Source organism: Notolepis coatsorum (genome assembly GCF_963971535.1).
Source record: "Notolepis coatsorum genome assembly, chromosome: 9".
NCBI classification, from domain to species: domain Eukaryota; kingdom Metazoa; phylum Chordata; class Actinopteri; order Aulopiformes; family Paralepididae; genus Notolepis; species Notolepis coatsorum.
In genome coordinates, this window is record NC_140173.1 from 136,438,588 (window position 1) to 136,454,829 (window position 16,242).

The window sequence follows — 16,242 nt, forward strand, 5'->3', positions numbered from 1 at the left end:
TCCATGAGTGTCATTTTTAGAAATTAAGGCCTGCCTCTTATATAAGCCTCTCTCTAATAAAGGCCTGGTGCTCTTTGCAGCTGAGGTAAATACAAGACCCGTCCTATATTTGAGGATTTACGGTATATTATCTTTCAAATGGCAGAGTTCAATTTGGATTTAGTATCACCAGGCGTGCATAAGAACTAGGGGTGTAACGATGCATCGATTAATCAAAATGCATCGATTCTAATGTGACGATTCAACTGCATCGATTTGAAAATGTTAGAATAGATTATAATCTAAATTAATCATTTTTTCTTTTCTTTTTATGTTATTTTTTTGTGTGTATTGTTTTTATTGTCCTATAGTCCATTCATGCCGAGTGAACCAGCCACATTTTTGTATCCACTTTTTCTCCTTATTTTCTATTTTTCTCCCATCCCAATTTCGTGTTTCCAATTCTCCCCTCCCCTGTCTTGAACGTTGCTCGACTATGCCCCCCCACTGGTCGGTTGTAGGGAGGATAGAAGCCTTGCATCATGTGTCCCCTCCGGTACACAAGGAGGCAGCCTGTCACATCTTTTCACCTGCCAGCGCGGACTCTCATTGGCGAGGTGTAACGCATGGGAGGCTCACACTACCCCCGCCACTTCCTGTCTCTGCTGTGCAGGCGTCCCCCAACCGACCTGTAGGAGTCACTGTCCACAACATCCAAATTACCACCCCATTTGGGGTGCTTTTTCAATGTATGTGATGTATAGATTGGGGGGAGGTGACCACAGCTAAAACGGTGAGATCGAAATGTGCATGGAAGACGGTGATAGAACGGTGACCAGTGGATTGAATACACTGCCAGCGAGGGTGTTTGTTGACATTCCTTGTAAGAACATCTGAGATAAGAGCGAGTGTCTCCCAGAGCAGGAGGGAGAGAGGTTCATCTTAATGAAACGTGAAATGTGTGTAAAGGTTATTAACGCAGTTGTCATGACAACACGTCGCATGACAACCAGAAGGCGGGGCCGTCGTTGCGACGACGAACATCTATAAGTCGAACGGTGTTTCCGGGTGTATGGCAGACTAAAATCTGACTGAGACTAAGAGGGAAGAAACCAGAAGAGACTCTCTCTCCTCTTATCATGGAGGGGGGGGGGGAAGAATGCCACATCATCATTAGCTTCGGCTAACGCGAGGAGGGTTAGGCTAAAGACCAGGCCTGACCACCAGTGAACTGAATAGACTGAACACACCGAAAGATCATTAGATAGACTGGACACACCGAAAGATCATTAGAATAGACTCTTCAAGGACAATACAATCTGTTAACATCTGAGCTGAGGTTTCTGTTTATCAAATAAAACCACGCTTTTCCTTGTAAGGTATTTCACGTTGTCGAAGTGTCGAATTCTTACGGAGGTGGAGAATTATTATGGTTTGCGGATGGTACTAACGGGGAGAGATAAGGATCTTATCAGCCAGTTGTCGGAGACGTCAGGACCATTAAAATGACACAACGCAGAGGAATTGGATGGAGGGCCAAACAGACGAAGACGTGATACTGGCCAGATTGATCAGGATCTAACACACCCATCGACTTCCACCCGCTGGCTCTGCCAATTGAGCCAGTATGACGGCCGGTCCAAGCCGGAGGCAATGCCGACACCCGGATTCGAGACCGGAGTCTCTTGCATTGGTGACGAGCACAATCTCCGCTGCGCCACCCAGCCACATTTGTGTATTAAATTTTTTTTGGGGAATTAACTGATAAAACTGAGAAAATGTATCGAAAATGTATCGAATCGTGGTCAAATGATGAGATTTCATGATGCATTGAATCGTTGCCAGAATAATCGTAATCGAAATTAATCGTTGTGAGGTTGCATCGTTACACCCCTAATAAGAACAGATAATGAAATCTACTGTAATCTACTGTACTTTTTTATTTTCACCATGGTGCAACCGTTTTAAAACTAATTTCAGGTCCAATTGTTGCTGCATGCTAACAATAGGGAAGAGAAACTAACTACGTTTCAATATTTGTCAATAACGTTACGTTTTGTGGTATATTATCCCGAATAATAAGAGTCATTAAAAAAATGCATTCAGAAGTATGAACCTTGAGCCCCATAGATCCTTTCAGGAAGTGTATTCCTGTATTCCAACGCAGATCCAGAGCTGTGGATGTCCGCTACAAAATGGCCGCAAACAAACTACAATTCCCATGGTTCAAGGTTTTCCAAAATGGTCTGGGAAAAAATTAAATAAATAAATCTCGCAAAACAAAGACATTTCGAAAAGGAAAATCGAATAATACTTTAACCTATTCCTAAACTAACTTATTGATGATAATATACATTATAAATGCTGACATGGTTATGATGTTTTTTGCATTTTATTTTTTTTAATTATTTTTTAAACATAACTTAAAATTAGACACATAAGCATTAACAGTAAACATCCAATGTAAATCACCATTTGAATCAATATAAATGTAGTTTACGAGATATATACCTAATACTTGCTATCTAATACTTGGTTATGATGTTTATACTTGAATACGTTTGAAAATAAAAACGCTACTTTTGTAGAACAATCTAGAGATATTGATTTATGACCAGATGTCATTTGCAGTCCGCCCGACGGACCACACAGGCGGAAGAGGTTAATCATTTCCCAAGTGGGCGTAGTCAAATTCTAACTTTCACGATTATCTCCCCCCCCCCCTCTACCTATTTGGATATAATTTATATGGAAGTCTGTTGCACGGATACATGGGGCAAAAAAAGAAAATGTAACAGTTTTAGCTAATGCTGTTGAAACTATAAAGTCGCTACTTTAGCCACTGTTGGCAGTAATCTTGGTGCGCAGGGAGGTCCTTGAACCCTCGCGCTGTTTTGCTTACAGCCCTTCATTAGGGTGTGGACATTTCTAGGCCCCCTGCCATGAGGGATGGACATTTTAGGCCGGTGAACGGTGCTCTGGGTGCAGCCATCATCTTCTACAGTTATTTTTGGCCCAAATAAATGTTTTTAGTGGAGATATGTCCATGATTGGCTAGGGGGCATGAGTTTGGCAGGGTTGGTGATGCGGTTCTTCTTCTGGGAGACATGTGGCACTGGCTTGTGCTCGCGGCTGCTTGTGGTGGGCATGCCCGGGGTGGCTTTTTACGAAAGTCCTGTGGGAGGGGTTTGTTTGTTGGTTGATATGGCCTGTGTGTTGTTATGTGTTGTTTTCTAGGGCTGTCAAGTTTAATCGATTAATAGCCCTAGTTGTTACCTGTTGTGTATATGATTGAATTAAATATAAATTACAAATATTTGATATAAAAAAAACAAGAATAGCATAAATAAGAACACTGAAGGAACGCAGTCAGTTCAGGTTCAGAAGGGATTAAAATGCCATCCTTTTTAATGGAACATTTGTAATATATTCAGACAGACATATGTAAGGAAGGAACACTGATAGTATAAGGCGTGTGTGTGTTCCTATGTACCTGTGTCTGGGTGATGATTGGGACTCCTCCAATGATCTCAGTCTTGTAGGAGATCTGTTTCTTGGGCCCTACGACATCGAGCAAGGCCTTCTGGTTCTCCAAGTTCTGCTGGCTATCACATGACTTTGGCACCTTCAGGGCAACACACAAACACAAACACAAACACATACACACACACTAACTTAGGCCAACATTTGGTAAATTTGAAAATGTATCACGATCACACGGATGTTAAAAAAAGAGGAAATATACACCATCTAGAAAATGTTACGTTTGTGGGACCGTTTTCCGGAGAATAATAAAAGTCTTCCACTGCTACCTCCTTTGTTTAACACACAGGCAGTAACCTAACCTCTCTATGGGTCAAAGTTGACTACGCTATAACTTCACAAGATGTCCATCTTCTTCGAGCCATTTCCTTACAGGCTACGTCCCCCTCCACTCAAACCCTGGTCACTCTCGGCACAACAATACAGCATCCTGTTACTCATGCTCTGATTCACTGCCATCTCAGCGCTGCGACAGCTCTACACAGTCACTTCCACAGGAGACAAAGAAACAATAGTCGTTTCGTGGATTTCGACTAACCTCGGTAACAGATTAGCATGGCTGAAAGGGGATAAGCTTGGTGGGTTTATAGTAGGGATGCTCGATATTGGCTTTTTTACCGATACCGATATACCGATATTGTCCAACTCTTAATTTCCGATATCAACCGATACAGATATATGCAGGGTCCCCCCCCCCCCCCCCCCCCCAAAAAATTTACAAATTTCAGGTAATTAACATTACATATCTCTTGTTGTGGAATTAACACAACATTATGCATACTTTTGACAATAAATAAAATCAGAATTTGTTCTTACTTGCTTGCCTGGGTAAATAAAGGTTATAGAAATGTAAAACATTTTTTTTTTTTTTTTGAAAACAGATACCGAGATTTTCCGATATCACATTTTAATGCCGATATCGGCCGATAATATCGGTAGGCCGATAATATCGGACATCCCTAGTTTATAGGTTTGTTTGTGTGTGTGTGTGTGTGTGTGTGTGTGTGTGTGTGTGTGTGTGTGTGTGTCTCTCACCGTGATCTTGGTGGCCTTGTTGAGCGAGGTGACCCAGTCCACCAGGTCCTGCTGATCATTGGCCTGCAGGAAGAACTTCCTCATCCCCGCGTTGATGACTGAGACAAGAGAACGGAAAAGAGAAAAGCACCGAATGAGAAGCGAGTGATAAATACGTTTGAGTTTCAAGCATTCCATGTTCGTTTGCATATCAAAATATTCCGTTTCATACCTGCAGCAATGTCGTAAAAAAAATGACAATGCGCGGTCCAACTGGGAGGGGGGGCTAGGGAGCCATTTAATTTATTTATCTCGTTAGGTCTAGTAGTTGTAGAGAGACGAGGATCACTAGGAGCGAGAGTGGGTATTGACCGAGTGGGCTGTCTGCTGTAGCTAATAGGACAGGGCATATCCAGAGCACTACTCCATTAACCATGGATGTTCCAGGGAGCGGAAAAATAAGAGCCCACACGCTCTCCCCACATCAGTACTGTATATCTGTATGTCATGTATGTCATAAATGTCATGGTTAGATTAGATGACTAGATTAGATTTTTATATCTGTATGTTGTGTATGTCATAAATGTCATTATGAATTGAAAACGGGGGACCCTGATGTAAATAAGACGAAAGTCTTTCTCTGGTCTGCATCCCCTTAACACTTTGAGTGCCAGCTATTAGACGAAGCCGTCTGTAGCGAGGCCACCACTAGATAGATAGGGAACGGTCACCTTGCTATATTCTATATTTAGCTATGGATACAATACTATGGCCCATTTGACATCTCCTATCTATCGTTCAATATGTGAAAAATAATGAATTGTTCCACCGATACGTTCCCGTGTTATACCGTGGTGAATATAAGTATGTTTTAGAGCGGTCTAGGGTAATTCATGAAATGCTGAGTTAGAGCCCTATATGTCCATTGCACTATAGACGTTGCCATTTCTTGCCTGTATACGCTACTATCCCGAAATCCAATCTATATCATAGGTATTATGTTCCATCATGAATGTATGAAAGGGGGGGGGGGGGGTCGTTTGTGATTATTCGATTGTCAGTAACGGCATTCGCATTGAACACTAAAAATGCGTATCAGCCCGATCGGTGTAAAGCATTGCAGGATCAAGCTAGGATTTACGTCAGATCATTCTTACCTGTGATCGGGAGTATTCCAAAAATAATATTCCAATTGTTTGATCGCCATCTGGTACATCCAATGCCCATTTGGCCCACGGCATAATCCACCACAACATATGGATCGGGGTTATTTGACGCACTTCGATGGAACCGGCAGACCGGCTGCCCTCGCCCGACAAGGAAACATGAAACCGGAGATGTTTGGCCGTCCCACAGAGAAAGATACAAGGTTGCTTGATACCGCCGTCTAGCGGGATGCAGCCGGTATTGCACCTTGGGGACCTCAGACTCATTCCATATGGTACAACAGGTGGTATGATAACGAATAAAAATATCGAGAAAAAAAAGGAATAACGACCCAGAAACGACTTCTAGTCTTTGGCACCCAAAGTGTTAACAATTGTGTGTATCGAGTTGTACTGTAATGTACCCATTCTGCAATCTGTTAATTCAAGTTTTCAATGAATCAATCAATCACCACTACAAGACGACCCCCTCTCTCCCAGCGGACGAGCAGCCTGCTCCAGGCGGCATCCATCCACTACCACCGTCAAGGCTGACGGCACGTGCTCACATTATCAATCACAGAGCCGTTTCTGGGTCAAACCCCGATTAGTTGTGAATCGGCAATTCAGGCACCGAAAGCACTCATGTCTCATTCTCCTCGAGCCTCAACCCTTCCATCCATCTCCCCCATCCCGACCCGTCTCCCCATCTGCAGTCCTGCCCCCTCTCCTTTCTCCCAACGTTGGAATAAATTACGTTACAGCTTAACTGGTAAGTCAAGCTGGGGCGAGCTGCGAATAGGGGCAGAGAGCTTCAACTTCGTGGCACAATGGAGATCATTCTTCCTCATTCTCTTTATGTGTGTGTGTGCGTGTGCGTGTGTCTGCATGTGTGTGTGTGTGTGTGTGTGTGTGTGTGTGTCTTCGACGACCGATTCTGCCTCGGCTCTTAGAATCATGCAAAGTGATTTGCAGTGTTTCCCTCCCCGGTCAATGAGATTCTAGCTAACTGGCTCAGAAGGCCGACGTTGGCAAATTCACACCACTGAGAGTTTGAACATTGGCTTTGTTTAGAGGTTTAGAATTTTAAGCAGACAATTTGGTATCCACCACATATACCATTCAAAATGTTAAGCCATAGTAACATGAGTGAGTTCAAGGTCTCTGAGAGAAGCGTGATTTCAACAGCTTATGACGGTATAGTTTAAAATCATGTACTGTATGTACTGCACTGACTCCCCATTGATGCACGTATCCGCTTCAAGGCCCTCGACCTAGCATACCGTGCGGCAAAGGGAACCGCTCCCGCCTACCTCCGGGTCAATGGTCTCTAACTACACACCCTCAAGACCCTTACGCTCTGCATCTTCTGGCCGTCTCAGACCTACTCCTATCCAAGCTCCGGGAGGGTCATCAAGGAGAAGCTGCCTTTTCTCAGTCCTTGCCCCACAATGGTGGAATGAACTACCCACCCCAGTTAGGACAGCCGAATCCCGTCCAATCGTTCGCCGTCGACTAAAGACGCACTTCTTCAACAATTATCTGAAATAATAAAAAAATAAATCTAACCCTAACTAACCTTACTGTCATGTTGTCCTAATAAACTAACCTACACTGTAACACGCAACACTTTGATGAATAGTGTTACTCAGCTGATAGAGTTGTACCCTTCCTGATGACCTGTCGTACAGAACTTGTAAGTCGCTTTGGATAAAAGCGTCAGCTAAATGACTAAATGTAAATGTAAATGAGAGTGACTACTGGGTATTTCCAGGGGTAGAATATGGGGACTAGTGGTAGTAGTGGGGTTGTCTGGGAGCAATATTCTGAGTGTGTGTGTGTGTGTGTGTGAGAGTGTGTGAGTGTGTGAGTGTGTGAGTGTGTGAGTGTGTGAGTGAGTGAGTGAGTGAGTGAGTGAGTGAGTGAGTGAGTGAGTGAGTGAGTGAGTGAGTGAGTGAGTGAGTGAGTGAGTGAGTGAGTGAGTGAGTGAGTGAGTGAGCGAGCGAGTGAGGTGAGTGAGAGAGATCCGAGTCACATCTGGAACCAGAAACACTGGCAAAAATAACTGTGTCGCTGAGTCACACCGCGAAGCAGCGACTTTTAAAATCGCACGCATAAACCCACGCATGCACGCACACGGACAAACAGTCGGTCTCTTGTCACATGCATTCCACGTCGCACAGACCACATGCTCACACACACGCCCATGAATCATAGACTTGACAGTCAGAAACTCTTTCCCTTTTTTTCTCCCCACTGTTAAAAATAACATCTGGAAGTACGACAATCTTCGGCAGTTTAAAAATACCCACACTTTTCTGAATTGGGTTCCGGTTGTCTGTATCCTGTCAAAACCTCAACATGGGAACACGTGCACGCAAACGACCAGGGTAGTCAACTGCATGTCACACACTAGTGCTTCCTGCAATTGAATGTGAAAAGGGGAGGGGCCGCTGGTAAACAATAACAGGGAATGAGGGGGCTTGTTCCTCAATGGCTGACCAGGCGTGGCGGACGATGGCTAATGTTTATGCAACAGTCTTTGTTTCTTTTGAGTTAGTATATGGACCGCATAAGGTCAAAAACCAAGGACAGTGAGGGCGGCTACGTGGTGCAGTGGGCAAGGAGCTCACCACGAATACAGGAGACGCTGGGTTCGCCTGTTCGAGCCCAGCGATCCACATTGCTTTCAGTTTAGCTGGTCGTCCGTACTAATACACATTGGCAGTATTAGGGGGTGGGAAATTGATGGGTGGGGATCGGGTGGCGTCTATGCCTTCTACAACGCTGTTCGGTTTCCGGGTTCCTCTGATTGGCCACTGAGCCGCGACAAGCGCCTTCAATGACAGAGCTCTCATATTTGCGAATGCATAAACTATATCTTAAATTATGGCTATGTGTCTAATATGGCCGTCGCTTATCAATGACTTGTTTTGTTTACATCAGGGTGAACGCTGTTGCATTCGCAAATATGAGGTATTATAAAATATGTCAGTATATCGATCAAGTGGGTTTTAGAATTGCCATTTCAAATCAAGTCAAGTGTTCCTTTAATAAACCCCTTGGGGAAATGTAGGTGTAAAAGCAGAATGGGGGAGGGGAGATACAGGTAGGAGAATCAGGGTTTCCCATTAATTACCTAGAGTGTGGCGGCCCACCACAGTCTAAATAGTCCCGCCAGTTGTATAATGAACAAAAAAAATGTAATAAAAAAATATATAGATTATATATATTTTTTTTACAATCTTTTTTAAATATAAAGTTTGCCAATAGGGATGTATCAGTAGTATTGGCAGTGGTAGTAGTCGTAATAGTAATTCACTATATTTTTTACTTTCTAAAAAATAAACCAGTTCAACACAGGTAACCACTTTTGCTTCATTTCTTTGATGGCTCAAATGTATGCTCTAGTCCAGTGGTTCCCAAACCTCTCCTCGAGACACCCCAGCCGTTCCATGTATTTGTTAAATTCCACCACCAGCACACCTGATTCAACTAATAAAGGGCTAGTTAAGTTGAATCAGGTGTGCTGGTGGTGGAATTTAACAAATACATTGAACGGCTGGGGTGCTTCGAGGAGAGGATTGGGAGGCACTAGTCTAGTCGATTTTGTGTTTTGAGCACAAAGTTCATCATAGATCTAGCCTCTTTATTTTGCTCTCAAAGTGCACCAGATTGACTACAAACGCGTATAAGTATGCATGTCACCAGAGGGGTCAGAGTGAATGTTGAACCATACACCGTACAGTAGGAGACAGTAGATGGCCGAGTCCCATTGTCTGGGGGACTTACAGGCTCAGTCCTATTGTCTGGGGGATTTGCAGGCTCACAGACTTCGAAGCGCATTCTCATTGAGTCGGGGAGGGCACAGGGCTGTCCCTTGGCAAAATCACAAGAGTCCATGAGCGTTCTGATGCATACTTTTAGAGCTCTCTAGGCAGACGTCCAGTGAGTCCATAACCTTGCCGACTTCACCCAAAGGGATTCCCCACAATCCAAAGTGAAAGTGATGATTGAAATGTGAGAATGGCTGTCAGGGCTGTCCCTTTTAGCAAAAATCAAGTTTGAACAAATCTAAAAGGAAAGGAGAATTTGTATTACATAGTTCTGTAATCTGGATCCTCTATTACCACGGGGGGGGGGGGGGGGGGGGGGGGGGCGCATCTGAACAAATGGTGCAGAAAATTAAACCACAGCCAGTAGTTTGAATGAAGCTGTCCACATTGAGAACATGACAGCCAGTAGTTTGAATGAATCTGTCCACATTGACAACATGTAACAGCCAGTAGTTTGAATGACGCTGTCCACATTGAGAACATGAGACAGCCAGTAGTTTGAATGAAGCTGTCCATATTGACAACATGTAACAGCCAGTAGTTTGAATGAAGCTGCCCACATTGACAACATGTAACAGCCAGTAGTTTGAATGACGCTGTCCACATAGACAACATGTAACAGCCAGTAGTTTGAATGAAGCTGCCCACATTGACAACATGTAACAGCCAGTAGTTTGAATGAAGCTGCCCACATTGACAACATGAGACAGCCAGTAGTTTGAATGAATCTGTCCACATTGACAACATGTAACAGCCAGTAGTTTGAATGAATCTGTCCACATTGACAACATGCGACAGCCAGTAGTTTGAATGAAGCTGCCCACATTGACAACATGTAACAGCCAGTAGTTTGAATGACGCTGTCCACATTGAGAACATGAGACAGCCAGTAGTTTGAATGAAGCTGTCCACATTGAGAACATGAGACAGCCAGTAGTTTGAATGAATCTGTCCACATTGACAACATGCGACAGCCAGTAGTTTGAATGAAGCTGTCCACATAGACAACATGTAACAGCCAGTAGTTTGAATGAAGCTGCCCACATTGACAACATGCAACAGCCAGTAGTTTGAATGAAGCTGCCCACATTGACAACATGCAAGTTAGAATGAAGCTGACAACAGGCAGAGGATTCCTGGGCTCTGGTTTGTCTCGAGCTACTTCACCTACATTTCACTGGTGTACCCTGCCTACTCTTTCCCGGAGGTGCTTAATAAATACAGACCCAGATGATGGCCTGTTGCGGCCTCCTGCATCTCTGTGTGTTGAATAAACAGCTGGCATTGAGCAGGGCTGTGACTACATGGTCAGTGGAGGGGAAAACGTGTGGAGCATTCTTGATGAGGATGAGAGGTTAGACAAGCATAACAACCACACATTCCTCCCTCAGGTTATCGTGGATGCATCCAGCTTAGTCCAATGTGGACTTGCAAGCACAAATGTTGATGTTTACAGACAGCTGTTGCAGGGCTAACAGCTGGAATTTATTTGAATGCCAACCAAATAAAAATAAAAAATAAAAGTTTACAACTTTAGAGAGAGGAAAGATAAAAGAAAGAAATAAAATGGGGGAAATGGCAACCATGCATGTATTCTTACCGAAGCAGAACTCTGCCTTAGGTCTAAGCTTAGTGGCATCGCTGACCTACAAGGAGAAAAGGCAAGAATCTGAGTTATTAACTACACAGTTAACTCCAGTGCACTGACTATTATATTCACACTGAATCTCAAAAGACACACTTTGTATGAAGAGGAACCGTAGCGACAGTGTTTGTGCTTACTTTAGAGATGTAGGTGAGCTTGAGGGAGCCGACAGAGTCTGCACCGATGGGCAGGTTCTGTAGGAGATGAAGAGTGGGCGTCAACAGTAGGGTCAATAAAAGCCAGAGCAAGAGAAGGGAATATAAACCACCAAATAAAAACAAACAACTTATTACATTATAGTCTTGGCAGTGGCACTAAGATAATTAGTGAGTACGATGGTGTCGAGTCTGCTAGGGCGAGAGATGGTCATGGTTATACTTTGAAGGAAACCGCCATCGAGTGCAACTGGGTCAAGGTTACGTGTTTTACTTTGAAATAAAACCGCAATGGAGCAGAGCCAATAGTTCTCAAACTAGGAGATTCAGATTCAACTTCATTAAACTTTCAGCTTTTTAAACTCTATAAAAAGAACAGTGATGAATAATTGAACATATCTGCCGCTGTACATGATTTATGAATAAGTCGCATAACAAAATGCACTGTCGTGACAAATCATAGAATATCTCTACTCAACGTGATCTAGGCTACATGTACAATGCACACGCAGAGTGTCTGCAACAATAACTATGTGCTGTTCTTTTTACCCACAGGATCAAGCAGCATGGAAAGACAACAATTCTGCTCAGTCACTGCTGTCTAAAGATATCAGTGATCACAACTTTGATGTATCCAACATGCTAGGAACTAATCCCACTTCTAGAGTGCTTGGTCTTTACCGTGGGTTAGTTTCATTCTGATTGGTGATAGACAGCCAACTGCTGAATTCCTGATTCGTCCTCCTACATTCTGAGCAGTGCCTTAATCCTGTGGGCTATGAACCAGGTTGTCAAAAACTAGGCAGATTATTACCAATTATCTCCTCACTCACACCACGTGTGTTGTTGTATCTAAGTAGCTAAAAGCTAAGCTAATGCTAGCCAGTAGCCACTGTAGTTATGGGTGTCCATCCGGATTGCTAACAGCTAAGCTAATGCTATCCTCTGTGTGCCATCAATCGAGACGGCTAACAGCCAAACCAAAAGTGGCGCCGCCTGCCCTTGCCCATGCACCGCCGATTCGAATGTCTTACAACTAGCTTGACAGCTAAGCCCAACACTTACCTGCGGGTTGTCCATGAACCAGACCAGGCTCCCCGGCAGTGTGTCCAGGATGAAATAGCGGCGCAGGAACTTGCCACTGCTCTCCTGCTCCTCGATGTCCAAGAAGCCACATATGCGGTTCTGCCGATCCACATAAGGCATCGCCGCGCCGGGACATTCCCTGGCCCACCAGGACCCGGAGCTTCGTGTACAGCAGGAGGGGGAGGGGCGCGAGGGCAGCCGGCAGTGGGAAGAAATCCTGCAGGGGTAGAGAGAAGTGAGTGGTCTGTGTGTATGTGTGTGTGTGTGTGTGTGTGTGTGTAAGGAGTAATGAGGAGTTTCAGTGTTCTCTGTGGTGAACCTCGCCAGCCTCTCTCTCTCGTCTCTCTGCCACCTGGAGCTCACCACACTGCTAGCTGCCAGGGGTCATGTGACACAAACCACAACCCTGCCTTTATTCTCCCTCTCTCCCTCCCTCTTTCTCTCTCTCCCTCCCTCTCTCCATCTCCTCCTACTTAGGGTTCAATATTATCATTTTATTGTTGTATCGGAATTTATAATAAAAACACAAGATACTTGTGCCCTAATGATGCTCAATGAAGAAACCCAATATCCCCTTGCCAAACATCTATGCTAATCATGGGGGTCAAATAAAAAGGTCATCATATGTGAATATGTGTGTGTCTGTCATCTAAACAAATGACAACAACCACATTAATTCAAATGTATCTCTATCGTTAAATTTGAAATTCTATATTAGAGGGTAGGGCTGTGCGATACGGCCTCTAAATGATATCACGATATTTTTTGGCTCCATCACGATACACGTTATATATCACAATATTTAGACATTTCCTCTAAAGCACTTAAAAATGCTTGATTTAACCCTTTGATGGATACAATCACGCCAATATGATGATTATATTTTATATTTATTAACTTGACCTTCTCTCCCCAGCAACCTCCTGCAAAGCCTCACCTTCCCTCCTCTTTCTACCTTTTTACCCTACCCTCCAATCTCCCCCAATCCCATTCAATCTGATTTGCTGCAGCTCAAATGTATCCCCTTGCCCCACTTTGCCTTTTATGTATTTTTGTATGTTTGTTTTTGCTGCCATTTTGGCCAGGTCTTGCTCGAAAAAGAGATCTTTGATCTCAAGTGACTACCTGGTAAAATAAAGGTAAAATAAATTATAATAGCCCCTGCAACATATGTCTGCATTAAACCATGAAGATGCTTTCAAAAATAATTAAATGAAAAGTTTCTAAAAATCTAAGAGTAGTCTACTGATACACTAATACAGAAAGAAATGTATTAACATCTAAGACAATTTATATAAAAACTCTTGGGTGCCTAAGACTTTTGCACAGTACTGTGTTTTTTATCCACTTTAGCCAAAAATACACACGCACTACTACTGTGAGAAAATTATAATAATTTTTATTATCAGCAATGTTATAACATGCTACTGGTAAACATAACACTGTAAAGGTGTGTGTGCATCATGTGTAGTAAATATATATATATATTAGGTTTGAGTTTGAGCACCTTAGTTGCCGTAGTTGAAGTGACGTCACACTAGGAAGTCAACAGTCATCACAGAGTTGGAACCTGGAGGAGCCTGATGCATGAAGCGATATATAGAAACTAAAATGTATTTCTGTGACATCACCTACTAGCTCTACTCCCAACGTTATCCCTCTCCAGTCCTCATCTTCTCCCTCCCATGCTCCCCCTTCCTCCCTCTCCCCCCCCCCATTCCACCTGAGAAGCCTCTGGCCAATCCCGTCCACTGACTTTTACTCCAGTCCACACAGACAACATCTCCAGTGTAACAGGACGTTCACACAGGAGCCCCGGCATGTTCCACACAAAGCAAGCAATGACGCCAACAGAGGAGTGACTGGGCAATATTTAACCCAGCTTTGGACAATAACCACACACACCTCACAGAGCTCACTGTGACTCAGTGAACGGTTAAAGCAATAGAACACCAGAGGGAGCGTGTAGTGAATACCATCACGTTTGTGGTCGCAGGCACCAGTGCCATAGAGCCTCTCAGGCGTGACGTCGTTATACCAGTGTTCCATTTAGTGATGCACTAATTGGGCATTTATCTGGAATTTTTAGATAACGGTATGAACACATGTCCTATCACGATTAGTGAAAATGATCAGTTATCAGTATTATCGTGGAATTGTTCAAATGCGCTGAAAATGTAAAAAGAAAAGTACTGATACACATTGAAGTACCACGTTTCATATTGAAAACTTAAAGAAAATGTACTTTTAGCTTTTTGTTGGCATAAAAGTATTATTATTGGTGTTGTGTTGTTACATTATTATTATTATTATTATTATTATTATTATTATTATTATTATTATTATTATTATCATCTCGCAGTCTATTTTCTGTGTTGCATTTGAGCAATGACCCTATGCACAATTTACATACATAAAAAGTCTTAAAGGAGACATATTTTAGTCCATTTCAACAAGTTGACATACAGTAGGTCTTTGAGGTGCCCTAGACATGTCTTTTTAGTTTTTTTGCTGAATAAATCTGACCACTCAGATTATGCATTCTAGCAGCCTATATAGGCTAGCCGTTTCAGTCCTGTTCTCAATGGGTTGTTTCTCTGTCTGTAATGAGTGAGCCACTCACACAAGCCTGTAATGTTGAACGGAATTCAGATCCAACTTTCAGACTAAACGTTGCAGATCAAATATGACTCAAGATACAGCAATGGCATATCAACCTTACTGTTAACATTTTTGTCAGAAACATCTTTTAGTTTCAACTTTAGGTAGAAAAGAGGAGATTTATGGATGAGCCGGCATCTTTACACACACATTTTATGAAGATATCTTCACACTGCAACTATTATTTTGTTATCGATTAATCTGTCGATTATTTTTATCTATTAGTTGATTAACTAATCAACCACGCCCCTTTGACCATATTAGGGCTAGCATGCCAGTAAGGAAGTCAATGGGAGGTCGGGGAAATTTGTGAACGCCTAAACTATATCTTAAATTATGGCTATGGGTCTAAAACACCCCTCGCTTATCAATGACTTGCTTGCAGTCAACATGTACGAAACGGATGTTTTTTTCATTGGTACATTTCAGTTTTATACCGTTTTGAATAAGAGTATAGTTTGAGATTTTGGAGAATTCCAGGGAAATTCCGCGATAATAGCCCTTTACTGGAATACACAAAACACGTCTTCAGCTGATTTATGAATCGTTTTCAAATAAATGCTAGATTATTGATAGTACATGTGTACTTATGCACGCTAGAACAGCGGGCTGAAAAATCAATTATCCATGCCGTGGATACAGCTAACGTTATACACACACACACACACACACATGCTGCGATGGCGGAGAAAAAAACATCCGATTACCCCAAGACTGGTAAAATAGAGTCCTTACCTCACATCAGATGTTCTGCAAAAAGATAAATCCAATTCTTGATCGCCTTTCCAAATATTGATCGTGTTTATTGATCCAACGTTATAGCACCAAAACACATACCGGTAATCCACGCTGCTCTGAGTGTCCTCAGTCCATCTGTTATAACGATACTGCATGCCCGAGAAGTAAAACCTGGACGGACAACTTTTTGTGATGCAGTCCCACCCAATCCAATCCAATGATGTGCAATACCAGCCGGGAGACGATAGGGGGCAGTATTTGCCCTTTTCAAGCTCAGACCCATTCCCAATGATAACGTCAGGCTGGATGGATGAAAAATTTATGGATATTGCTTAGGGCTGGGCGATATAACGATAAATATCGCGATATATTTTAATAATCGATATCGAATATCGAAATTTAAAAAAAAAACGTTTTTTTTTTTTTTTTTTTTTACCTGC

The 16,242-nt window shown here is 42.9% G+C and overlaps 1 protein-coding gene across 8 annotated transcripts in view; it reads right to left on the reverse strand.

The window, feature by feature from the left end:
* LOC311234327 (pleckstrin homology domain-containing family A member 1-like) overlaps positions 1 to 16,242 on the reverse strand; it is a 49,585-nt gene that overhangs the window by 17,399 nt on the left and 15,944 nt on the right. For 7 of the 8 annotated variants that reach the window (XM_084321467.1, XM_084321466.1, XM_084321469.1 and 4 more), the window contains exons 2-6: positions 12,383 to 12,620; positions 11,300 to 11,356; positions 11,118 to 11,163; positions 4,558 to 4,655; positions 3,473 to 3,604 (exon numbers count right to left, since the gene is read on the reverse strand). In XM_084321467.1, the coding sequence (XP_084177593.1) occupies positions 3,473 to 3,604; positions 4,558 to 4,655; positions 11,118 to 11,163; positions 11,300 to 11,356; positions 12,383 to 12,523 (474 nt within the window). In that variant the 5' untranslated portion in view covers positions 12,524 to 12,620. Of the gene's footprint in view, positions 1 to 3,472; positions 3,605 to 4,557; positions 4,656 to 11,117; positions 11,164 to 11,299; positions 11,357 to 12,382; positions 12,769 to 16,242 lie in introns of those variants that run through there. The other variant, XM_084321473.1, reaches the window with a different exon arrangement.